The following is a 25,988-nucleotide window of genomic DNA, read 5'->3' as shown; positions in this document are numbered from 1 at the left end:
TTACCAAGTCAAGAAATAACAAATGTTGATGAGGATGTGGAGAAAGGGGAACCCTCTTACACTGTTGGTGGCAATGCAAACTGGTGCAGCCACTCTGGAAAACAGTATGGAGGGTTCTCAACAAGTCAAAAATAGAGCTACTTTAGGACCCAGCAATTGAATTACTATTTACCCCAAATTGCAAATATAGTGATCCAAAGGGGAACCGGCACCACAACGTTTATAGCAACAATGTCCACAATAGCCCAACTATTGAAAGAGTCCAGGTGTCCGTCGACAGAGGAATGGATCAAGAAAGTGTGGTGTATATACACAATAGGATACTACTCGGCCAGCAGAAAGGATGGAATCTTACCACTTACATTGACGTGTATGGAACTGGAGGGTATTATGCTGAGTGAAGTAAGTCAATCAGGGAAAAATAATTATATGGTTTCACTCATATGTGGAATACAAGAAATAGTGCAGAGGAAAGGGGAAAGGAGGGGAAAATGCAATAGGAAAAAATCAGAGGGAGATGAATCATGAGAGTCGTAACTATAGGAAACAAACTGAGGGTTGCTGTAGGGGTGGTGGGTCAGGGGATGGGATAACTAGGTGACAGGCACTAAAGAGGATGCATGATGTGATGAGCACTGGGTGCTATATGCAACTGATGAACTACTGAACTCTGAACTGTGCATCTGAAGCTAATGATATGTTGGCCAATTGAACTGCAATAAATTAATAAATTTAAATATCCATTGGTTATAACCAGGTCAAACTCATCTCCGTCCACTCTTAGGAGAGATGCTAAGCTTCTCACAATCTTGAGAACAAAACAAAACAAAAAGCAAAGACTGACTGATAGAGGGAAAGAGTGGAGGAGTCTCAAAGCTGCTTCAATTTGTTTTAGAAACAGCCTAAAAAAAAAAAAAAAGAAAGAAAGAAAAGAAAACTAGAGAGGAGTGATTCTCTAGTTTCTTTCCATCTCCTGGAGTCTTAAAATTAATTTTTAACTTTTACTGTCTATTAGTAAGACTTTGAATAGTTTTGAGTTCACAGAAAAATTAAATAGAAAGTGCAGGAAACTACTGTGCCCTCCCCTGACCTTGTCTGCTGTTTCTCCTATTACATCTTGTACGTTTGTTACCATCAATGATGACTAGTCCATAATTTACACGAGAGTTCATTCTTTGGATTGTGCACGTCTGTGGGTTTTGACAAACGTGTACAAGTCGCGTATCCATCATACCATAACGGTCATACGGAGTAGTTTCACTGCATTAAAGATGCCCTGTGCTCTCTCTATTCATCTTTTCCTGCCCTCCCCCCAGTGCCCTGGCAAGCATAATTTTTTTTTTTAAATTCTCAATGGTTTTGCCTTTTGGAGAATATCATATGGTTGGAATCACACAGTTTGCAGCCTTTTCAGACCGCCTTCTTTCACTTAGCAATATGCTTTTAAGCTTCTTCCATGTCTTTTCATGGCTTGATGGTTCCTTTTCTTTTATCACTAAATAATAATCCATTTTATAGATGTAACCATTTGTTTATCCATTAATCTACTGAGAGACATCTTGGTTGCCTTCACATGTTGGTAATGATAAATAAAAGTGCTATAAACATCCACGTGCAGGTTTTCAGGTGGACATAAGTTTTCAACTCCAAGGATCATGACTGCTGGATGGTAATGTAAGGTTATATTTAGTTTTGTAAGAAACCACAAAAGTATCTTCCAAAGTGATGGTACCATGCTGCATTCCTACTAGAAATGAAAGTTCTGTTGCTCCACATTCTCATCAGCACTTGGTGTTGTCAGCATTTTGGATTTTAGTCACTCTAACAGGTAGTAGTAGTATTTCATTATTGTTTTAATTGCAAGTCCCCAATGACATATGATATTGAACACCTTTTCATATGCTCATTTGCCATCTGTATATCTTTTGCAGAAATGTCTATTCAGATCTCTTGCCTATTTTTTTTTAAATTGTTGAGTTTTCAGAGCTCTTTGTATATTTTGAGTAACAGTATTTTATCAGATATGTTTTGCAAATATGTTCTCCCAGTCTGTGGCTTGTCTTTTCATTCTCTTAACAGTGTCTTCTGCAGAGCAGAACCTTTGACCTAAATTAATTAACACTTATTTTTTTTTAAGATTTTATTTATTTATTCATGAGAGACACAGAGAGGGAGAGGCAGAGACATAGGCAGAGGGAGAAGCAGACTCCATGCAGGGAGCCCAGCGTGAGACTGGATTCCAGGACCCCGGGATCACACCCTAAGCCAAATGCAGATGCTCAACTGCTGAGCCACCCAGGTGTCTCCTCCCTTTTAAAAAAGATTTTATTTATTTATTTCACACTTATTTTTTCTTTCATGTATTGTGCTCTTGGAGTTGTTTCTAAAAAATGATTACCAAACCCAAACTTACCTGGATTTTCTCTTCTGTTATCTTCCAGGTTTTTTTATTTTATTTTTTTATTTATTTTTTATTTTTTTTTATTTTTTTATAATTTTGCACTTTACACTTAGGTCTACGATCCATTCTGAGTTAATTTTTGTGAAAGGTGTAAGGTCTGTGTCTGGTTTCATCTTTTTGCCTGTGGATTTCCAGGTGTTCTAGTAGGTTTGCTGAAAAGACTATCTGGGCTTTCACTAATAGTGCCTTTCCTCCTTTGTCAAACATTGGCTGACTGTATTTGTGTGGGTCTATCTTTGGATTCTCTGTTCTATTCAGTTGATCTGTTTTTTATTCTTTGACCGATACCACACTGTCTGAATTCCTTTAGATTTACAGTAAGTCTTGAAGCATAGTACTGCCAATTTTCCATCTTTCTTCAATAGTGTGTTGGCTACTCTTCCTTTTTTCCATAAGCTTTGGAATGAGTTTGTTGGTATCCAAAATAATTTGCTGGGATTTTGATAGAATTGTGTTGAATACCAAGTTGGGAAGAACTGCCATCTTGAAATATTAAGTGTTCCTATCCATGAACACAGAATCTCTCTCCATTTATGTAAATCTTCTTTGATTTCCTTCATCAATTTTGTAGTTTGCCTAATACAGATCTTATACATATTTTAAATTTATAGCTAAGTTTATCTGCCTCCCTTCTTTCCTCCCTCTCTTTTTGGTGCTAAGAAAAATGATGCTGTATTTTTTATTTCCAATTTTTCATTACTGGTATCTAGGAAAGCAACTGACTTTCATACATTAACTTTGTATCCTGTAATCTTGCTGTAACTGCTTATTAGTTCCAGACTTTTTTGATTCTTTGGGGTTTTCTAGAGTCAATCATGTCATCTGTGAAGGAAGATAATTTTCTTTCTTTTTCTATATACCTTCCTCCCACCCCTTTCTTGTTTTATGTCATTAACTAGGACGCTAGTATGATGGTGAATAGGAATGTGGGGGTCTTAAATTTTTTTACTTTATTATTTTAAATGAATTAAACCGGGCCTCACCAAAAGACTCATCTCTCCTTTAGGGAATATTCCAAAACATTAACAGAAATTGGGAGGGAAGTTAGGAGGAAGGGTGTTAATTTTCTCATCACAATAAGGTACCAATTTCATGGCCTAAAACGAAAACATTTTAAGAATATATATTGTAAAGTAACTCCAACTTTCAAGTTTTTCACAGTTTTTCTTAACCTAAGAGTTGTAACTAAGGAGCAATACTACAATGCAGTAAATAAATATTTATCTTACATTCAGAAATATAGAAATTTTCATTTTGATTTCAATTCATTTTTCTTGTTAAACTCAAAGTAAACTATTTTATAGATAATTTTACTATATTTTTTAATATATCTATTTTCTAGCTATTCATGTACATTTCTTTCTATGTATCTGCATATAGAGAACTGGAATGAGGTTTGTCTGTTAATAAAGCATTTTACTAGGTGAAGGATAGTGGTTACTTTCAACATTTTTTTTACTTGTCTGCATTGTCTGAATTTTAAAAATAATTAGTATGTATTGTTTTAGCTAAAAATATAGTCATAAGTGTTTTAAGATGTACTTAACAACCAAGAATATTAAGATAATAGCCATACTCCAAATGTGGATGGACTTTGTCCTAAATACACACTGAATGGACAATTTTGACACCATGTTTACACGAGTTCTGCTCACTAGAGCAGCATCATATAACTTAGAGTCAGGTAGAAATTACTGACTTAACCCTTCCTGTCTGCCCCTAGCTGAGGAATTAAAATTCTAGATCAACCAAAAAACTGGACAACCACAGACTTAAGTATTATGCAGAATCTAGTTTATGAAACAGCTAAATTGATGGATGATCCTCTTCACTCCCCAATTAGCAACTCTTATTTCACCCATCTTAAGGGTTAGGACAATAACAGAATCACTCCTAATTGTTAACAATAATTTTTAACATTATAAATATAATTCATGTGTGTTTAAAATACCAGCTTGTTTATTGACTCAGGATAAATATGCCATTAGTTGATATACTTTTTAAATATATTTGGTTCATGGGGACATCTAGATGGCTCAGTCAGTTGAGTGATCAACTCTTGGTTTCAGCTCAAGTCATGATTGCAGGGTCCTGGGATTGAGCCTCATTGAAGAACTTAGCATTCAGCGGGGAATCTGCTTATGGATTCTCTCTCCCTCACCCTCTGCCCCTTGCCTGGTAAGCTTTCTCTCTCTAAAATAAATAAGTGGATAGATCTTAAAAATACATACATATATAATATATAAATATAATATATATATAATTCACAGATTCTGCTTTTATTTCTTGCATTTATATTTTTAGAAAACTAAGCCATCTGTCCTGTAGTTTCCCCCAGTGTACATTTTTTTTTTCCTGACTACATACTGGTGGTGATGTCTAACATGTTCTGCAGTCCCTATACTTTCTATAAATTGATTACATCTACTGTTTTGATGAGAGAGTAGGTTTAATTATTCTTATTTTTTGTCAAAGCTCCCTCACAGGTGATGTTATGCTGTCCTTACATCAGAGGTACACATCTGATCTTCTCTTTTGTGATGTTATTAGGCATTGATAAATACTACCTAGATTGTGGGTTGGAAAACTATGGCCTGCAGACCATCTGATCTTCTATCTATTACTAAAAACAATGTTTTATTGGAACACAGTCACATCCATTCTTTTATAAATTTCATATAGCAACTTTTACATTACAACAGAGACTTTATGGCCTCCAACCCTAAAATATTTAGGAAATATATGTTACCCTGATTCATAGCTAGGTCCATTAACCTATTGTCAGTACAACATGTAATATTCTAACTATATCATTTTGTTGCTCTTGTTTAGTACTTGCAACAATTTCATAAAAAGAAGTTTCGTGTTATCGATATTTTTGGTCAGATGTTACAGGAAAATTAGAATGCTTGATTCTTACCCTTTATTTGCCTACTTTCAAAGTAATTACATGCTTCATTTATATTCTCCAAAGGTGACTGAAAAGTTTTTAGGTATAATTATAAACACATGGATTTAAACATATTCAATGTGTTTTAACACACTGTATTTATCATCCTTACTGAGGTTCAAAGTGTCCCATCTTTGGCTAGCAGGAAGCTCTTCAGGTAAGCTCCTGAGTCCTTCTGACAGAACTCTAGCAGCCTTCTTGGATAATAATAGTCCAGACTCTTCTTATAGATTTCCTGCCTCAGCCTTGAATCCTCCATTTTTCCACGGAGCACTGGTTTCTTTTCCTAGAAAACAATATACAGAGACCATAATCTGGGGCTAGAAATTCATTACTACTAGATTGAACATTGTTTCTAGGCCTTTTTAGAGCACAGACCAGGGAATCTTGCTTATTTGTTTTCAGATAAAATACTCCATAAATTCATGGTATTTCCAATTCAAACTAAAAATGACAGGGCTTTAATTTAACCATGCCAGTCTTTTATCTGTTTTTCCTTTCAGCAACTCTGAAAATTCTAGTTTTCAATGACACCAACATAGTTACTGAATTGCTTTATCCGAAAATACACAAATAAGTCTCAATAACAATACCAACAATCCTACCAAAAATATTACTAAAAACTCCTTAAGATTATGCTTTTCATTTTATCCTTATATCACACAGATTACTGTTTCAAAATCATTTTGAACAGTTGCTGTATATTTCAAAAGTTTACTTTTAAAAGATTGTCTTTAAAAGTAATCATAAAAATTTTCAGTTCCAAAATCAAATCTGCCAAATGAGGTATACTCAGATAGGTTTCACTTCTACTCTTAATCTCTCCACACTACAGGTAATCATATAATTCTAAAAGTTTATATTTTCATTAAAAAATTAAATATAGGGGCCTCTGGATGGCTCAGTCAGTTGGGCATCTGACTCTTGGTTTCAGCTTATGTCATGATCTCTTGGGTGGTGGGATCGAGCCCCACAGCAGGCTCTGTACATCTCTCCCACTTCCTCATGTGTGCCCACACTCTCCCTCTCTAATTAAATATATTTTAAAAATCTTCAGGGAAACATTAAATATATGTGGAGACATTGTTAAAATTTCTTAGATAAGTTGTAACATACTGTAGGCATGTTTCTCTACTCTGTTTTTTATTTTCATTTAACAAGACTGGGGTGTTCAGCTGGTTCAGCTGGTGAAGCATGTAACTTTTGGATCTCAGGGTTGTGAGTTCAAGTGGCATATTGGGTGTAGAGATTATTTTTTAAAAATTAATTAAATTTTTAAAAGGATCTTGATCAGAGATATATAGACTTGTCAACAATCTTCTCATAGTAATCAAAACCCCAAGAATCAACTGAAAAATCTAAAATGCAAGAACATTTTGAGAATGCAACACTTAGGAACATACATATCTGAGAAAATGCTAAAGACTGGTTGGTTATTCGATTATACTAATGTCTCCTTCCTCCCCTGGCACACAATGAAACTGTGTTTCCTATGACTTCTTCAGATCAGTGAAGCCATATTGGTTGGTTCTGGTCAATGAGATTTAGATTAAAGTGATGGATGCTGTTTTTAGGCCTCTCAGGTCTCACTCAAGCCTCCACATTCGTTTTCTTCCTTTATCTTCTGGTTGGATGCAAAGGAGGCACCCGAAGACTCCAAGGCCCTGGAAATTGGCAGCACTGCACGATTTAAGGAGCCTGAGATGCTAAATGACTGGAAAGTAGACCACCTCCCTATATCAAGTCCACCTGAGACTGGGTCTGGGCAAGAATAAACATGGTGTTAAACCAGATGGTGTGCTTGTGTGTTAGAGCAGTTACCTTGACCATACAGGACCAGCGCAGGAAACCATCTCTGAAGAAGACTCAGAAATGGTCAAGAAAGTGCTCTTTTGTTTTTGTTTTAATTATCCTAAAGTAAAATAAAGGTAGCAGAGTTTCAAGAGGAAGTAGTTAAGGATGTCAAATGCTGTAGAGAACTAACAGAAATTGTTTATTAGAACTGACAATGCAGGGTCACAGGTAATTAAGTGTATGCCATCTAAATCTGTCAAGTCATTTTCATTGCCCTATTCTAGTTATCGTGTTTATGGGGGAATTAAGACAAATAACTTCTTTAAAGTATTTTAAAAACTGTATTTGACTGGATCATATTTAACTCTAAACTAGTCTTGCCCCAAAGACTCTTTGTGTCTATGTCTAATCTTTAATTTTTTTCTGGAGCTCTACTACCACTTTCATGATTTTGTATTACTCCAAGTATAAGTCTATAATACTGAGAATCAGCTTCTCCCTTTTAAAAAAAAGGTAGCTCTTCCCAGTTTTTGATACTTAGATGAGGTAATACACCACAAAAAGATGCTATGGGGTCCTTGGGGCTCTTCACAGATCTTCCCTGCTCCTCACCTTTTTGTTGTGCGGTGCCTATCTCATAAAACTAGTATTTGTCTTAGAGGGGAGATAAAATATAAATTCCCAAGAAGACGGATTCGAAGGAAATCTAGAAAAAAGGAAATAGAAAGTTGGGAGAATAAGGAGGGGCAGGATGTTACAGAGGAATTAACAGATGAGAGAATGAAAATACATAAGCCTAGTTGAAGCAAGGGAAGACATAAGGGAACATCAGAGCTGACAAGTCAAGGATAGCTGTTGTGACATCAGCATCAAAATGGTGAGCTTTGTCACTAGCATTTGTTTCTGTTTGTGGGGCCAAACCAGCAGGGGTTTGTTCCCACCACTTCTATATTGAACCATAGCTTCTGAGGGAATGGCTCTAAGGTGGGAAAATCCCTAAATCCCAGGATACAGTAGAGTTTAGCTATCCCTTTATGAAATGTCTTATTACCTTAAGGAAAAAAAAATAACTTTAAGGTTTGAAAGTGTTAACTAGTAAGAATGGTAATAAAATTTAAACATTGGTAAATCTATCTTAGCCTTTTCTTAAATATAGGCATATATAATACATACATACATATATATATATCACATTATGTGATTCAATATTATTTTGTAACAAAAAATAGAACTTCTTAAGTTCCTGCAATGAGAACTCTAGTGATATGTTTGCGATGCCCATTTTGAAAGCCCATAAAAGAAAGATGTAAGATGTAATTTCTTTACTCTTCTTCAAACAAGCAAAGAGATCTTGCTTGGGAGTAAAATAAATGTAAAAAATATCATATATCTCACTTGCAATTAAAGATTCTATTTTCCTACTTTAAGGAACAAAAGACTAAAACTCTGGGTAAAATATTCATTAACCCAACCAGAAGCTTTATTACTTCAACGTGATGTTTTAAAAAATTCTCTATCTACACGGGGCTTTTAACTTTTTCTTCCTTCAGGCAGAGATTTGGGAATCTAAATGGAGCATTAATTCAGCTTATCTCAAATGACACCATTAATATTTCACTGAAATTTTTAAATTAAGGGACAATTTAAATTTTTTAGTGCATATACTTTCAATTTATATTCATCACTATTTGTCAGAACAAAGTTTTAAAAACTTGATTTAGTGATCTGTGTATATATTTTTCCCCATATTACAAAAATTTCATACATAAAAATTGTTCAGTGACCACAAGAGTCTACAATTAACACTTGGCTGTATTTGCTTTATCACTTACCTATCCTCTATCAAACCATGAATCCACCTTTTTAACTAATTAAATTGCAGATAATTATATTCTTCACTCCTTTTTAAATAGGGTTCAGTATTTGTTTATAGTGCTTTAGTTTTTGAGGCAAATTTTATATAAAGTAAAATGCAGAGACCCTAAAAGTACTATTTGATGAGCTGTGAGAAATGCACACACTTGTACAACGGGCTGAATGTTTGATTTCCCCAAACACATTCACTTGTTGAAATACTACTGTGATGGAGGTGGGGCCTTTGGGAAGTAATTAGGTAATGAGGGTGATGCTCAATGATGGCATTAGTACCCACGTAAGGGGAAGGACTAGCACAAAGAGAGGACAAACGTCTCTAAGGAAGAAAGAGGCCCTTTCCCAGGAACCTGACCATGCTGGCACCCTGATCCGGGACTTCTATCCTCCAGAACTGTGAGAAATAAATGTTTATGGTTTAAGCCATCCAGTCTATGGTATTTTGTTATGCAGGCTCAACTAAGACGTTGTGTAACCCTAACCCTTGTCCAGTTGTAATTTTTCACCTGAATTTCCTTATCCTTCTCAACCCCTACTTCCAAACACTGTTTTCACCATACATTAATTTTACCTTGCCTAGAACTTCTTAAACACAGAATTGTAAAGTATGCACTCTTTCTCAGAGATGTCTTTCACTAGCCATGTTTTTGTTGTTCATCAGTATTGTTGCATATACCTATCTTTTCTCTCTTGAGTAGTAGTATTTAATTGTAGAAATATACTTTTTGTTTAACCATCCTCATTTTCCTTTTAAGTCTAGTTAACTTACAGTGTTAGATTAGTTTCGGGTTTACAGTATAGTAATTCAACATGCGTACACATCATCCTATCTATTTTTCTTTTGATGGGTCCCTGAATCACTTTCATTTTTTTGACTACTAAAAATAAACCTGCTTTATTCTTGTATGTTTTTAGGTGAATATATTTTCTTTCTTTTTTTTAATATCTTATTTATTTGTTCATGAGAGAGAGAGAGAGGCAGAGACATAGGCAGAGGGAGGAGAAGCAGATTCCATGTAAGGAACCCGATGTGGGACTCGATCCTGGGAATCTCGGATCAGGCCCTGAGCCAAAGGCAGATGCTCAACTGCTGAGCCACCCAGGCGTCCCTACATGAATATATTTTCATGTATCTTCAGAAAATACTTAAATTTGGAATTATGAGGTTAATAGGGTGGTGTCTGCTTAGTTTTATAACAAACTACCAAGTCTTTTCCAAAAGGATTGCATCATTTTATACTCCTACCTACAATAAGAGTCTGATTGATCTCTATTTATGCCCAAATTTGATGTCATTAACCTTTTTAACCATTCTTGTGGTTGAGTGGTAGGTAGTATCTTGAGATTTGATATACTACATTCTCATTATCATTCAGTTCAAGTTATGCTCAAATTTCCCTTGTGATTTCTTCATTGACCCATGATTTATTTAGAAGAATGTTATTTAATTTCCCAACATTTGGATTTATCTGGTTGTTACAGTTTTAATTCTGTAGTGGTCAGAGAAGAGAATGAATGATTTGAATTTTTTTTTTTTTTATATTTAAGACTTGTTTTAAGACCCAGTATGTTCTATCTTGGTGGAGTGCCATATGCACTTGAAGAGAATGTACACGCAGTTTTAAGGGGTACTGCTCCATTTATAAATTAACTAGGTCAAGGTGGTTGGTAATGTTCAGATCTTCAATTTCTTTACTGATTTTTCTTTTTTAATTCTATTAAGTGCTGAAAGAAATTGTTAAAATCTCCTATTTGTAGATATGTCCTTTTGTCAATTTTTGTTTCATGTCATTTGAAGCTCAGTTACTAAGAACACACATATTTATGACTAAGTTTCTGATGAATTGGCCTTTTATCTTATGAAATGCTTCTTTTTATCTCCAGTAATGCCCTTTGTTAAAATCTACATGATCTAATATGATTTCCTTTCAACAAACCCTGGCACCAAATTCTGACCCTGTCTTCTCATAGTTTCCATCTCCATCTATTTACTTGCAACCTATGTCTTTATATTTAGAGTACACCCATGCCATTAGCATATAGCCAAATCTTTGGGTTCTAAATCCACTTTGACTTGTTTTTTTTTTTTTTTTTGACTTGTTTTTTTAAGGGGAATTTTTAAACATACAAATTACATTTAGATGTATTACAAATATAAATATTATTATATTTAGTTCTCCTGTTTTATTATTTGGGTGGGGTTTTTGTTTGTTTGTTTGTTTTTTACTTGATTGCTTTTTTGTTTTTCTTTGTTCCTCCTTTCCTGCTTCCTTTTGGGTGAAATGCATCATTTCCTTGAATGCCAGTCTAATGCATGATTGGCTTTTCAGCTCTATCACTTTGCAATTATCTATTTTTAGTGGTTTCATTATTACATAGTCTTAGTACTACTATACTACTTCATGAGAAATATAAAGAATACTGCAATTGTCAAGTTCCATTTACCACTTCCATGGCTCTATGGCCACTGTATATATTTGTCACTTCCAAAATCAACGTCCAGAAGTTCTGAATTCAAGGAGAAATTCTCATCACTTGCGTGTGGTTATACAAATATATACTCACCTAAATACCAAAGACATGTTGGTTCAATGTGGTCCTCGAGGATGCTCAGGGGTCTGTTACACGCATGTTAGCATGACGAGCAGCACTTTCTTTGTAGGCAAGATCCTAGGCTTTCCAAATATGAAGATGCATGGTTATGGTTTTAGTCTCACGTCAAAGCAAAATACTGGAGCCTGTAAATACTTGTTTCATGACATTTGACCACAAGACGTGTGCCAAGTGAAGCAGAGTAAAAAACCGTTTTCAAAGCCTGTGCTTGCTATTTCTGCTCTTATCCTAACCATGGAGCAGGGTAATGGCACCTGGATGCCTGAGAAAGAAATATAATAACTCGGGAGCAGCAGACAGGGTCTTGAGGTCAGAGAGGTCAGAGAGGTGCAAGAATCCTCAGGTGTAGAAATTGAGGTCAGAGAGGTGCAAGAATCCTCATTTGTAGAAACTCCTAAAATCTCCTAGTTGAGTTTTTTTTTTCCTCAAATTAATATTTATTGATTGATTTAAAAAAAAGGGGGTTGGGAGGTGGGGAGAAAATCTCAAGCAGACTCCCCACCGAGCAGGGAGCCAGACCAGGGCTACGTCCCACAACCCAAGAGATCACGGCCTGAGTTCATAGTATTTTCAGCAAAACAGGTAACATGTACCCGTTATAAGCACGTCTGCAAACCAGACGCAGAGGAGACCTAGGGGTGGACCCCATTCCGGACGTCGTCCCAAGACTGATCCCAAAGGGCGGCGGGGCTGGGGGGCTGGAGACTTTGGGGTAGGTCGGCCGTCACGTGGTCATGCTGCTTGCGAGCTTCACTTCGATCAATAAATCGAACGCATATAAACCGTGCGGGCAGGCAGGCGACGCGCGACCGGGACCAACAACTGAGTCGGGACCCGTCCCGTCCAACGCAGCCACCCCGCCTCCACCGGCCTCGCTCGCGTCTGCGGAGCACGTGCCGCGCAAGGCCGCGGGGCTCGGGCCGCGAACGCGGTGACGTCAGGGCTCCGGGGACGCTGCCCGGGAAGGACGCGTTAGCCGCCCCACGCAGCCGCCCAGGAGGGCCAAACCGCGGGGCGCGCACGTCATCGCGCACCGCAGGCCGCCTCTTCCGGGAGGCGTGTCCGAGGCGTACTAGGAGCTGCACCTGCGCACTGATGTCTCCGCGTAAGGGACCAATGAGCGGCGGGTGGGTGGGCGGGCTAGAGGGAGACGCGGTTTCCGGTTCCGGTTCCGGTAGCTCTCGGTCGTCCGCTTTTGTGCTACGTGTCGCTGGCGGGTGAGGAGGCGGCGGCAGGTGAGCTGGGTCCCCCTGAAGGCGGCGGGCGTCGCCGGGAGGCTGAGGGGCGGGCGGTCGGAAGGGCCCCCCCCGCTCCCCCGGCTCGGGTCTGAGGCGAGTCCGGCGCTCGCGGCTGCCCACGGTCCTGCTCCACGGGGGCTTGCGTGGAGGCCAGGTCCCGGGGGCGGTGGCTCCGATGGGCGCCGGCCCCTCAGCGCTCAGGGTCGGGGCGGCTCGCCTCGGCCGCCCGTGGCCGCGCCTTCCGGGGTGGGCTCGGCGGGGAGGGGAAGGGAGGGCTGTGCCCAGCGGGGGCTAACGTGGGCGCTCGGTGTGGACCTGACGGGGGGCGTCCCAGCGCGCTGTGGGGAGTGGGCGAGGCCGCGGCTCTGGGTTGCCCCCCCCCCCCGCCCCCAGGAAAGAGCCCTTCGCCTTCCTCACAGCCTCCACAGAGTTCAAGCGCACTGGATTGGAAGGACAAAGCTGAGTGAAATATTAGGAAACCAGGTTGGGCAGCCCGGTGGTCCAGCGGTTAGCGCCGCCTTCGGCCCAGGGCGTGACCCCGGGGCCTCGGGATCGAGCCCCGCGACGGGCTCCCGACGTGGAGCCTGCTCCTCCACTGCCTGGGTCTGTGTGTGTCTCTGTCTCTCTGTGGGTCTCTCGGGAATAAATAAAATAAAATCTTGAAAAGAGAGAAAGCAGGCCTACGTATGTTTTCGGAGGGACCTCCTGTAGTTGGCGCAGAATGTTTGCGGAATTTGATTCCAGCTGCCCACCTGGGTGCGGACACTGCAGCGTAATTGGATTTGAAGGACAAAGTTGAGTGAAATATTAGGAAACCAGGCGTGGGCATCTCGGGGGGCTCAGCGGTTAGCGCCGCCTGCAGCCCAGGGCGTGACGTGGAGACCCAGGATCGAGTCCTGCGTCGGGCTCCCTGCTTCTCCCTCTGCCTCTGCCTCTCTCTCTCTCTGTTTCTCATGAATAAATAAAATCTTTAAAAAAAAAAAAAAACCGGAAGAGAAACCAGGCCTTTGTGTGTTTTCGGGGGACCTGGTGTGCTTGGCGCAGGTTTCCGGGATTCCGTTCCAGCTGCCCACCTGGGCGCGGACCCTGTGTCTTGGAGCGTCTGTGTTCCCCGGACGCGGCTTTGGAGCCGAAGCTGCCCTGGACAGCGGCTGTCGTTGGTTGATTTAAGGAACTTAGGGAACCTCCGTAAGCACTTGGCCCCCGCTCTAAGCACGAGAGAGAGGGTAGAGAGAGGGTAGGGTGCCGGTAGTAAATTGGCCTCCCCCCCCCCCCCCCCCAGGCGGTGGCTCTGAAGCCGAGCTTGGGTGGCATTTCCGCTGCGTGGTAGGCGACCCCGACGAACTTAGGAGGGGTGTCCTGCCTACAGGTTGGGAGTGCAGGTAATAGCTTCTCCGAGTCTGGATCTTGGTTTAGCCCATCGTCGTGGTTTGGGGAACTAGGACCTATTCCGCACGAACACTCTCTTCTAAAGGTGTGGTGTGGCCACGGTCTCGAACAATCAGATCGAGACCCACGTTTGCCTCCAGTCCAGACGCCTGTGGCACCATAGTCAGGCCTTCCCTGCCCTGGGCCCTGGTTTCTGAGAGTGACGTCAAATACAGGAAGTGTTTGCTGGATCCCAGCGTTGTCGGGTTCCCAGCGGGAGGATGCGGAGACTGCAGAGTGGGTGAGGAAGGGATGTCTTGTTGACTGACCTCCTGTGTGAGCAGCAGGTGTCCTCCACCCTGATAAAGGCATAGGTGAGACCTGTGCTGGGTTTTCTTTTTTTCTTATTGCCTTCAGTCTGTTTCCCAGGTTTAGGCTTGAAATTGGTATTTTTTTTAATTTAATTTTATGAAATGGAATGGACTCGTCTCCGACATGAAGTCATTTTGATTTTTACATTTTGATGTAACTGAGCAAGTACTTCTTTACGATAAATAGTACCAATGAGTATCTTTTTACTCTTTTTTTTTTTTTTTTTTTTTTAAATAGGCATCATGGATCAGGTAATGCAGTTCGTTGAGCCAAGCCGGCAGTTTGTGAAGGACTCCATTCGACTGGTTAAAAGATGTACTAAACCTGATCGAAAAGGTAATAGCTTTAAATAGGGAGAAAAGAAAAAAAAGGGGGGGGGGAGAAAAGATGAAATCTTTGCATTTTTTTTAGTCTTTGATTAATATCTTCCTGTTTAATGACTGTTGCATTATTTTCGACATTTTTAATGATTTGTGTTTGTTTTCCTTTGTTGCTTTTTAAGTACTCCCTAAATTTTACACACTTCTTTACACGTTACAGATTTTTCTGTTTTAGGTATTTTCAAATTGTGAAAGAATATTACAGTCTTATTTTCCATGTTAGGCCTGTCTTAGTCGTAGTTAAACGGCTTCAGGGTTTCTAGTATCTTCCATGTTTCCATTCTGGAAAATCTTTTGGGAGTCCTCCCTGCCCTGCTATTGGCCCCCTCTCAGCCCCTCCCCCAAACAAAACCTTAACATGAAATTAAGACTATAGGTATTGCTAACCTAGGAAGTTAAAGTCTTCATTTGTCGTGATTCATCTGTTACAAGGTGCACTAGAATTTACCTTCATTTGTTTGAGTACTGCCTGAGTTAGGAGCTGGGGATGTAATAGAAAATATATATACAGGATAACATATAAAAATATGTAATCCTCTTGGATTAATCGTTCTTGGGTAGTTTAGACTCTTTGAGGGAAGACAGTCATGAATGCATAATGGCAATTATCACTTTAATAACAGCTGTGGTAATTACTATAGAAGAGAAATGGGAGTTTGGACGGCACATAATAAGACTAACCGAGTCAGGAGGGCAGGGGGAAGCTTCCCTGAGGAAATAGATTAAATGGAAGCATTACTAGGGCCTGAAACTGTTACATAAGATTGTGACCAGCCTACTTTGGTTTCTCAGGCTTTATTTCTGGCTTCATTATGATATCAAAGACAACAGACCTATTGTTTATTTTAAAAAGTCATGTTCTGTGGTTTTATAATTAATACTTCTAATGTATAACAACTTTTAAAACAAATACTGTGCATTTCTTTTATTCATATTTTACTTTTCGGTATTAGGTTCATTTGCTGCTTATTTGTGGATTCACTAGCATGGGCAGACACTTATATTCCTTAAACATCAGTAAAATAACGAAAATTTCAAAATCTGTTGAGCAGTTTATTTCTTTATATCATGTTTAATTTCAAATGATATATTTACTATCAGGAGAAATGTACACCAGTAAGTTTATGTACATCATTGTTAGTTTTCTCTGCTATACTTGCAGTGACAATGCAAAAAATAATCTAAATTTTGTGTTTTTAAATCCAGAATTCCAGAAGATTGCCATGGCAACAGCAATAGGATTTGCTATAATGGGATTCATTGGCTTTTTTGTGAAATTGATCCATATCCCTATTAATAACATCATTGTGTAAGTAAACTTTTTGAAATAGACAATATCTAGGCTAGAATAAAAATTGAAGGGGCTCCTGGGTGGCTCAGTTGGTTAAGCATCTGACTCTTGATTTCAGCTCAGGTCATGATCTCAGGGTCATGGGATCAAACTTCGAGTCAGGTTCTGAATTAGGCTCCTTTCGGGGAATTTGCTGGAGATTCTCTCTCCCCCTCCTGCTGCCCTATCCCCTGCTCAATGTGCGTGGGCTCGTGCGCTCTCTCTCTCTCTCTCTCCCCCCAGTAAGTCTTTAAAAAAGGTGGAAGTCCGTTGAGTTGATAGCCTACTGTTTTGTTAATACATAGATAGGTCTTCTTAGGTTTTAATGCTGCTAGAGTTCTACTGGTATTTATGAGTACCTGATAATTAGGAGTGGTTTTATATGTTCTATAGTCTTTGTAGCAACTCTGAGATACTGTATTTTTAACTCTCTGGCTGGACATTACTGTATGCCTTGAGTCATTGATAGGGCCTCTACTCACTAGACTGTGGGGTCTGAGCCAGTCCTGTTGTAGATCGTTTACGAACACCCACAGTGTTAATATGTATATAGAATATTAATACGTGAGAATATATACGTGTGTATGTATTTTCTGTAGAGTGTGTACTGCTGAACCTAGTCCAATGTACTCTTTCTTGTACCCATGAAAAGCAGTGAATACGTATTTGTTGAATTAAATGAAAAACATAAGGTTTTTTATCTTTTTCTGATGGTCATGGTGATAGTAATAGTTTCTAACGTTTATCGGGCACTTACTGTGTGCCAGGGACTGTTCCTACTTCAGTCAACTCCTTTAATCCTCATAATGCTTCTGTGAGGTTAACACAACTATTTTAGTAGTAGTTGAAGTAGTTTCTTCATTCTTAGAAGAAACAGGGATGGAAAGTACATATTCCTTACCGCTGGTAAGCAGTAGAGCAGCGTATAAAACCCAGGCCGACTGACTCCGGAGCCTGTATTTTTAACCATTATTAAGAGACATCTCTCATTCTGGCTCAGTTGAACACTCCTCATTCTGAGTCACATTCCTTACTTTATACTCCAGTTTGCATTTCATCAGTCTTCTTAAAATCCAGTATTTAGAATTGAATGCTTTCTACAGATGTTTTCTTGCTAACGGCTAAAATCCTCAGACAGTTTCTCACAAATAACTGCTACAATAAATTTCCTTTATCCTGGGTTTAAACAGTTGGGGTGGTTTGTTTTTAGCTTAAGAATGGAACATTATCCTCGTTAAATTCCTTTTTCCTAGATTCCCTTAGGGAAGTCTTTTGAGTTTTTAATCTGTCCAACATTGTTATTTATCCTAGTTTTGTACTAGAAAATCTTTTAATTCATTGTTTAAGTTGTGGTCTAAAGTACTGTTTAGGACAGGCACTCTTAGTGTCCCCCTTTTGGATTGAGATTAGTCTGTTTGGTTGTTCCCAACAGGGTTTTGAAAGAAGTATTAATAATTTCCTTTCTTTTAATTCTTTCCACAGCAAACACACAGTATCTTTTTTCTTTTTTTTAAGATTTTACTTATTTATTCATGAGACACACAGAGAGGTGCAGAGATTAGGCAGAGGGAGAAGCAGGCTCCCTATGGGGAGCCCAGTGCGGGACTTGATTCCCAGACAGACATTCAACCACTGAGCCACCCAGGTGTCCCAACGCACAGTATCTTTTACCAATTTTACTAATCAGAGATTGTTCAATAGCTAGTTACTTAGAAACCTTGTCTTCTAGTAAAATGTTTCTCAACATTTATAGGGTTAAAAGTCTACCTTTAGATAGTTTTTACATTAACATGAAGGCCAAATAGACATTATTTGAAAAAAGCTATCAAAACTTACTCTTCTCATGACTCTCTTCAACATCTTTAAAACCAAAAGATCTTTTCTTCCTGTTTGAAAAGAGCATAAATCACTACTTAAATTATTTTGGGATGATAGCAAATGAAATAATAAGCATAAGCTTCTTTTCATTAGGCTGAATTAGCACTTTTTAATTTCCTTATGATAAAAGTTTTTCCCACTTCTATACAATTGCAGCAGTCCAAAGGAATAGCTATAGAACGATAATTTAAAGGACATATAGTTGAGGATATTTAGGTTATAGCAATACAATTTAATAATACTAAAAATACTTAGCATTAAATCATATATTCAGAGTATTTCAGGAGTATTACTTTCATCTAATAATACAGTTGTTTTTCTTTGCTTAACATTACTGAGTAATACTAGGGGTGCCTCGCTGGCTCAGTAGACTGTGCCGTCCTTCCTCTTAAGGGTTGTGCGTTCAAGCCCCATATTGGGTGTGAGCCTACTTTAAAGAAAAAAATTACTAAACAGACCTAAAATGTATATCTCAGCATACCAATATAGTGTTTATGCTTTTAAGACTTAAGAGGTTCTATAGAAAAGGTGATTTTTGTTTTCATTATGATTAAACCTCTGTCTTTTAGTGATTGTGGGAAGTTTTATTCTTTATTTTCAACTGGCTCATTACATACCAAATTGAAAAACTCACTAGCTAACTACTTGTAATTCATATTTTCTACCTTGTTCAGAAAGACAAGACTCTTAAACAAGTCTTAGACTGTTAAACACATTTCCCAAAAGAGGATTCTGAGTTTTTAAGATAAGCCTGTGCAGAAGCCACGTCATCTCTAAGGACCTTTTTCCATGCCGAGATTTTAAAGTATCATTTCTTCTCCTTTATGCTCTCTTGGGGTTCTCAAATAACAGATTTTTAGCTCCATGAAATTATAGCGTATTGCATTTCAAATAATTATTACTAAAATGTTCTATACACTCAAATGGAATGTTTTCTTTCTTTTACAGTGGAGGCTGAATACCTTTTTAAAAGAGTCTTTCATCTTGGGGATTGGTGAATAATTGATACGAGAAGCTCATGAAGTAAAAATGTGCCTAATATGTTTCGTGTTTTTCTTTGATGTTTTTTTTTTTTGTCTTCCAAGATGTTTTGTATTTGTAAATTAAAATAATTTCAAAATAAACTTTTTTCCATCATAGATATTTATCAAATTTGATAGGAAATAATGGGTTGTTTTCCCTTCTCTTATTAACTCTCCTTCCTTCCCTTATTAACTCCTTCCTCCCTTATTAATTCTCCTTCCTTCCATCCTTCATATTTTACTTTATCAGAGAAATTAAAATGAAGTACCGCACTTTCTGAGTGCATTTCTCTCAGATAAACATTTTATCATGGCAGAAGAAACAGCTGGTAAAGGATGATAAAGGTAATGAAAGAGTTGAGGGTAGGTAGGAGTTTTGTCCTTAAGCACTCAAAATACAAACAGAGCTCCAGAAGTTTAGGTGCTACATGAAGCAGCTTCTTGGAAATAACAGTTAAAACTTCAGAGTGCAAGGTCCTCTTCAGACCAGTTGGTCCACAGTCATTAGAGTTCTGAATTATGCGAAGAATTAATTCACTGATATTGGAATGTGGGGTGAAAACTGGCCACCTGTGCCTTTTAAAAAAATAGTGAATAAGTGAGGTAGTTTATTCCCCTTTGAAAAAAAAAGTTTCATTAATCCGTTTATTTGGTGTGTATTAAAGTGTATTTCCAAGTTCTAATGTGTTTAATAAATTGGTTAGCAGCACTAAAAATTGTTGAATCAGTACATCCTACATCTGAAACCAGTAAACTGGGTTAGTTCTACTCGAATATAAAATATTTCTTAATTGGTTAGTAGCACATATTTGATAAATGTCCTCTGTTTCTTCATGAATAAGTAGGCAGGTGTCTAACTGGTGTGGTTGGGCAATATTCCTCAGTTTTGGAATCTGGTGCAGAGAGCAAAGTCTGTTTTCATAGTGATAGTAGCTGATTTTCTGCCAGTTTTGAAATGCTGAGAAGTATTTCAGTTTTGAATGAGTGGTTGTCTTCAAGGAAATAAAAATAAAGCCTTGGATCTGTGATTTTAGGGAGTCCATGTGGCCACATTTTACATACACTTAGATCCTTAAAGGCCAAAAGTATGTGTGTGTGTGCATGTGTGCACATGCTATACACAAAGTATGCTAGAAATTATTCTAAAATGTAGACTGGCTTTGCCTCTGGCAAATGTGTATTACCTTCTTACAGGATGAGATAATTCTGAATATTAGTATTTTTTGATATAATTATGAATCCCTATTTATAGCATGTATTTAGGCTGTTCATCTTTTATTTTGCTGATTTACTGGTTCTTGGCACATGGGAGGTAAGGTGCCTACGTGTCATATATATATATATATATTTTTTTTTTTTTTAAGATTTTATTTATTCATGGCAGACAGAGAGAGAGGGGTAGAGGGAGAAGCAGGCTCCATGCAGGGAACCCGACATGGGACTTGATCCCGGGTCTCCAGTATCACACCCCAGGCTGAAGGTGGTGCTAAACCGCTGAGCCACCAGAGCTGCCCACATGTCATATATTTATACATGTAAAATGAAGGCTAATAATACCTGGTGGTAGAACAGAATAACCTTCACGCTAAAACAATGAAGTCTTATGTAGGAAAAGTAACATAGATTTTTCTTACTAACCATACTGATACACTTAAGAGCTAGTGCATTTCTGTTACAACACTACTTAACGCTTTAGCAAGTACAAGAATCATCTGTGACAGTTACTTTTAAGACACGGCTCCTTGGGTCCTACCCCTAGAGGTTAATTCAGTAGGTCTGGGTGGGCCTGAGAATATGCTATGGCCGCTAGTACGTGGACCACACTTTGAGTAGCAAGTTTTTAAAAGTTCTTAGTTTTTTAGAAAGTAAAATAGGGCAGCCCAGGTGGGTCAGCGGTTCAGCGCCACCTTCAGCCCAGGACCTGATCCTGGAGATCCAGGATCAAGTCCCACATCATCAGGCTCCCTGAATGGAGCCTGCTTCTCCCTCTGCCTGTGTATCTGACTCTCTCTCTCTGTGTCTCTCATGAATAAATAAATCTTTTAAAAAAATAATTTTTTTAAGAAAAGATTTTATTTTTAAATCTATACACACCCAATGTGGGGCTTGTACTTAACAGCCTGCAATCAGGAGTCACAGGCTCTGCCAACTGAGCCAGCCAGGCACCACCAAAAGTTGCTAATGGTTTTGTGTTGTTTAAATACCTATACCAAAGTAAAAAGAATGCCCTTTTTTATGATAGTGCTGCCACTTCCACGACCCCCTATCCCTTAAAGCAGGTGATTGCCACCTGGCCCACAAGACTAAACTCTAACCATATAAAGTCAGCAGAGAAATACACATCAAGGAGGGAGATGTCCAGACAGCATGTCAGAGCCTTGATGAAGAGGAGGAAATAAAGCCTGGTTCCAATTCCAGTTACTTTGTTACTGCTTGAAAGCCGTGTTTCCTCCAAAATCTGTTCTTGGGCCATTTGTCTCATTTGTTAGGAAGGTTCTGCTTGCAATAAATGGTATTTAATTTACCCTGAGTGCCTTGTGTTCTATGTGTGAAGGAGCACCTTATGTCAAAGTGTAAATGAGCTGAAAATGCTTAAAATGAGTTGACTTGTACCTCTTGTGTTACACACTGATCATAATTTTGCTGGAGAAGGTCTTTTCTGGGTAGATTTCCAGACTCTGGATGCATTTTTCTCGTTTTCCGAAGCTTATTCTATCTGACCTTTCTCATTCTATAGCTAGCCTTGGGAGTCCTGTATTTGCTGGTCTCATGCTTTTTCAGCTCCTAACCAACCTTGCTGTTTCAGTTTCTTTTGATCAACCTTGCTTATAGTGTGGTTTGTGGGCTCCTGGAAAGTCTTGATACCATGAAATAGCTCATTGAAATAGGATATCGGTCGGTTCACGAATTAAAATTAATGATGTATTTTCATTCTCTTCCTATCAAACACTTGTTGATTTTTTAAATGAATAGTATCACAAATGTTGACTGACCAGTAGAGAGGTTGGAGCAAATGCTTTATAGGATTAATGATACTTATGTAAGGCCTGACAGTTTTCAAACTATTCCTTCTCAGTTGATCCTCACAATAATCCTGTGACAATGTAGATCTTGTATTCTCTGAAATAACGTCCACAACCCCATCACACCTCTATTTTTTCCTTTTTTGTCTGCCCCACTAAAATAGAAATTCCAGGAGATATTTTAATAAATTAGTCAATTTATTGCCAAATCACAAGTGCTTAGGGCAGTTTCTGCAGGTAGTAGCCACTGCTTGTTAAAGGAAGGAAACAAGTGTATACATTGCTGGTTTAATAATTTCTTGTTTGCAAAGGCCACATAGAAAATGATTAAATCACTGGCCTAGTAGAGTGCAAATCCTCAACTTTTCTGGTCAGAGCAACCCAGTGTAAGAAAATTAATAGACATATGTATATGTGTGTGTGCTGGTTTTTTGACATCAGAATACACAAACATGTGTCTTTTTATATTTATGCCTGCACCATGGTCTTGATCTGCATATGCCTTAGCTTTTCAACTTGGAACAGTAGCAATTTTGGGTTTTTAGCCTGCCATACCTTCTTTCCCCTTGCCAAAAGCCTATATAGAAAACTATTTCCTTCTCCATTAATGATTGAGGATTCCTTGTATCTCCATATGGCAATGTAATTTATGGTATTTTTTTTTTTTTGATTACTTTTAGCATCAGTACAGTTTATAAGTTTTATTCCCCTGCTTTAAGAGCCACACATGACATTCTTGGGGCCACCCACAGTCTTGACTGAGGACTAGCTAGCCTTAAAAGAAAGGACTTAAGACATGGAGTACATGATTCTAAAACTGGCCAGGTAGCAGTGTCTTCTCTCGAATGTTTTCGAGGTCTTGTGAACGAAACAAAACAAAAACCTAGATTGGAGGACCAGGAAAACTAGCCAGTTCTTTGAACTCCTCCGGCATTATCCTCTCTGAGTGTAATGGGCCTAAAAGGCCCTGTCCCTCCTCATAGTAAGAAGACTGTTACCCCTATAGATGGGAAAGGCTTTGAAAGCTAAACTGTATAGACCTGAAAGAGATAGTGTTATTTCTACGTGTTTTGGGAAGTTCAGGAGGCAGAACCAAGTGAAAATATGTCAGGACACTTGTCACAATGAACTGAGCCAGTAACAAAGCAAGTTCATTGTCCTCTCAGAGAAGAACAGTAGTTGGTTGCACAGACGGTGCCTAGGGCAGGTGCCTAGGGCAGTCGTGGACCCCGTCACCTGAGGTGAAGTTTCCTTAACCCTTTTGAGTTACAGTCTCCTGATCTTCCGAATGGGGATATTAATGCCCAGCTTTTAATGTCGAATTCCCTTAGGTCAGAAAGTATATGTGAATGAAGTGGGCACAGTGCCTGGAACATAGGTATTTTAATGTTAGATCTTGTTTTTTTTCTCTAATCTTCCACCTCCTCAGAGGCAAGATTTACTGAAGCTGTATTTCGCTGGCCTTCCTCCAATTGGTATAGGCTGCAGTTCTGATTATCTTCGTATGGCATTGTCTGTTTTCCCCGACAGCTTGCCCACAGTCATGTTAAAATAACGTCTCACATTGTCTTGTTTCCTAACCCAAAGTGCAAGGAATTCACATTTACCAAAGGCCTGGGAAATTTTAGGTTAAATTCAGTGAACTGATTGCCTTCAGTATGCTAAGATGTTGGCTAGGTACTGACAGTAAGAAAGTGTGCTTAAGAAGCAAGAAGAAAGTGTGTAACCTCAACTCTGGCTGTGAAAAGAGGGTGTAAAAAAGTCCTTTAAAAAAAAAAAAGATTTCATGAGAAACACAGAGAGAGGCAGAGACACAGGCAGAGGAAGAAGCAGGCTCCATGAGGGAACCCAATGTGGGAATCAATCCCAGGACCCAGGATCACACCCTGAGCCAAAGGCAGATGCTCAACCGCTGAGCCACCCAGGTGCCCCCCAAAAGTCCTACCGGTAACCATTTATTCTGACTACTTTCCTCATCATCCTAGGGTAGAAAGAAGTACAAGCACTGCAGATGATGGAAAGTGGCATGGTTAGTCTTTGCAGTAAGCTGTGAAGTAGCTATCTCAAGGCATTTACAAATTGTGTACTTTGGGAGGCAGCCTGGCTCAGTCAGTAGAGCGTGACTCTTGATCTCGGGGTCTTCAGTTTGAGCTCTGCATTGGGCGTAGAGATGACTTTAAAAAGTTTAAAAATAAAAATTGCACACTCCACCTGCTTGGTCTCTGAAGAAGTTGGGGAAGATGATTTCTAAAGTGCTCCTCTGTGAGCTAGTTTATTCAGACAGGGCTCTGAGTTTCCTGAAAACGTCCATAACCCACCAAAGCTGGCCTTTAGGTTTAGCTGGCCAAGCTGGTTCAAGAGCATTCATTGCGTCTGTAATGTTTTTCTTCTGACACCAAATGTGTCATTTTCCAAACAGTTCTCCAATTCTATGGCACCTATATGTTCCAACTATTCATTTCGTTTTGACACTGCGCCCCTGGAGTTAGCGTCAGATTGCACAAGTTAAAGGGCTCAGGCCCACAAGATGACCCTCACGTTAGGTGCCAGTTGCAAGTGGGGTCCCCAGACAAACCACACTACTGCCCGGCCAACTACAAATGTGGGAGTTCTCACAATCTACCCCCTCCAGATTTAATAATTCACTAGAATTGACTCATAACTCAGGAGAGTGCTTTACTTACATTTTTAAAGATGCAATTCAAACAGCCAAATGGAAGGGCTGTATAGGGCAAGGTATGAGTGGGGAGGAGGAAGCAAAGCTTCCACATCCTCTTTGGATACACCACCCTTCTAACATGTTGATGTGCGGCACCAACAGGGAAGCTCCCGCATCATGTATGGTTTTTTACTGAGGCATCATTTATGTATGTGTGGCTGATTAAATCAGTAGCTATTGGTGATTAGATTCCATTTCCAGCCTCTCTTCTAACCCAGAGGAATCCTGCTGCTTTTACTAATTCTGCTTTGCTTTTACTCATCAGCCCCCATCCTGAAGCCACTTGGGGGCCTGCCAAGAGTCATCTCATTAGCATAAATTTGAGTGTGGTCAGAAGAGGCTCCTATAAATAACAAAAGACACTCCTATCACAAGAAATTCCAAGAGTTTTAGGAGTCCTGTGCCAGAAACCAGAGACCAAACATAAATATATTTTTTATTATGCCATAAGGTCCTTAATGAAAAAAAAAGGTATCAAGAATGTAATATATATGAATGTGTAGTGTGTGAGTGTTTATTTATATGCTGTATATTTAAAAAATATATGGGGGATCCCTGGGTGGCTCAGCAGTTTGGCTCCTGCCTTTGGCCCAGGGCGTGATCCTGGAGACCTGAGATCGAGTCCTGCGTCGGGCTCCCTGCATGGAGCCTGCTTTTCTCTCTGAGTCTCTGCCCCCGCCCCCCCCCCCCCCCCGTGTGTCTCTCATGAATAAATAAATAAAATCTTTTTTTAAAAAGAATATATGTTGACCTTTCCCAATATTTATTACATATTTTTCCTTAATGTATTATTGTTCAGTAATAGCATGTTTAATATAAGAGTCTTTACAGACAAACTTGAGCACCTAAACTTGGAAAAAAATGTTAGAATTTGAGGAAGCATACAAGATCCTCAAATCTTTCCTCCCTTTACAAATAAGGGCACCCCAGCACTCCCATCACATTCTTAGTTGGCCTTCAGAATTCTA

General features: G+C 39.1%; 1 protein-coding gene and 1 long non-coding RNA gene across 2 annotated transcripts; one reads left to right on the top strand and one right to left on the bottom strand.

The window, feature by feature from the left end:
• Window positions 1–5,370: 5,370 nt before the first annotated feature.
• On the bottom strand, window positions 5,371–12,723 carry LOC112661488 (uncharacterized). The gene is made up of 2 exons (XR_003137740.3): window positions 11,643–12,723; window positions 5,371–5,697 (listed from the first exon to the last, which is right to left on the bottom strand). It is a non-coding gene; the product is annotated as an uncharacterized LOC112661488 (long non-coding RNA).
• Window positions 12,724–12,799: 76 nt separating this feature from the next.
• SEC61G (SEC61 translocon subunit gamma) lies at window positions 12,800–19,395 on the top strand. The gene is made up of 4 exons (XM_025449454.3): window positions 12,800–12,925; window positions 14,906–15,004; window positions 16,255–16,357; window positions 19,205–19,395. Exons 2-4 carry the CDS (start codon window positions 14,911–14,913, stop codon window positions 19,212–19,214), a joined length of 207 nt encoding a protein of 68 aa, XP_025305239.1. The 5' UTR covers window positions 12,800–12,925; window positions 14,906–14,910; the 3' UTR covers window positions 19,215–19,395.
• The last annotated feature ends 6,593 nt before the right edge of the window (window positions 19,396–25,988 follow it).

The sequence above is a fragment of the Canis lupus genome, chromosome 18, assembly GCF_003254725.2.
Source record: "Canis lupus dingo isolate Sandy chromosome 18, ASM325472v2, whole genome shotgun sequence".
NCBI lineage: Eukaryota > Metazoa > Chordata > Mammalia > Carnivora > Canidae > Canis > Canis lupus.
The sequence above is the reverse complement of the archived record's forward strand: the minus strand, read 5'-3'. Positions and strand labels throughout refer to the sequence as shown.

Excerpts from the sequence above, each read along its gene's own strand:
- SEC61G (XM_025449454.3), top strand. The coding sequence starts at position 14,911 with ATGGATCAGGTAATGCAGTTCGTTGAGCCAAGCCGGCAGTTTGTGAAG. Across the intron at positions 15,005-16,254 it reads TACTAAACCTGATCGAAAAG|AATTCCAGAAGATTGCCATG; the intron begins GTAATAGCTTTA and ends TTTTAAATCCAG.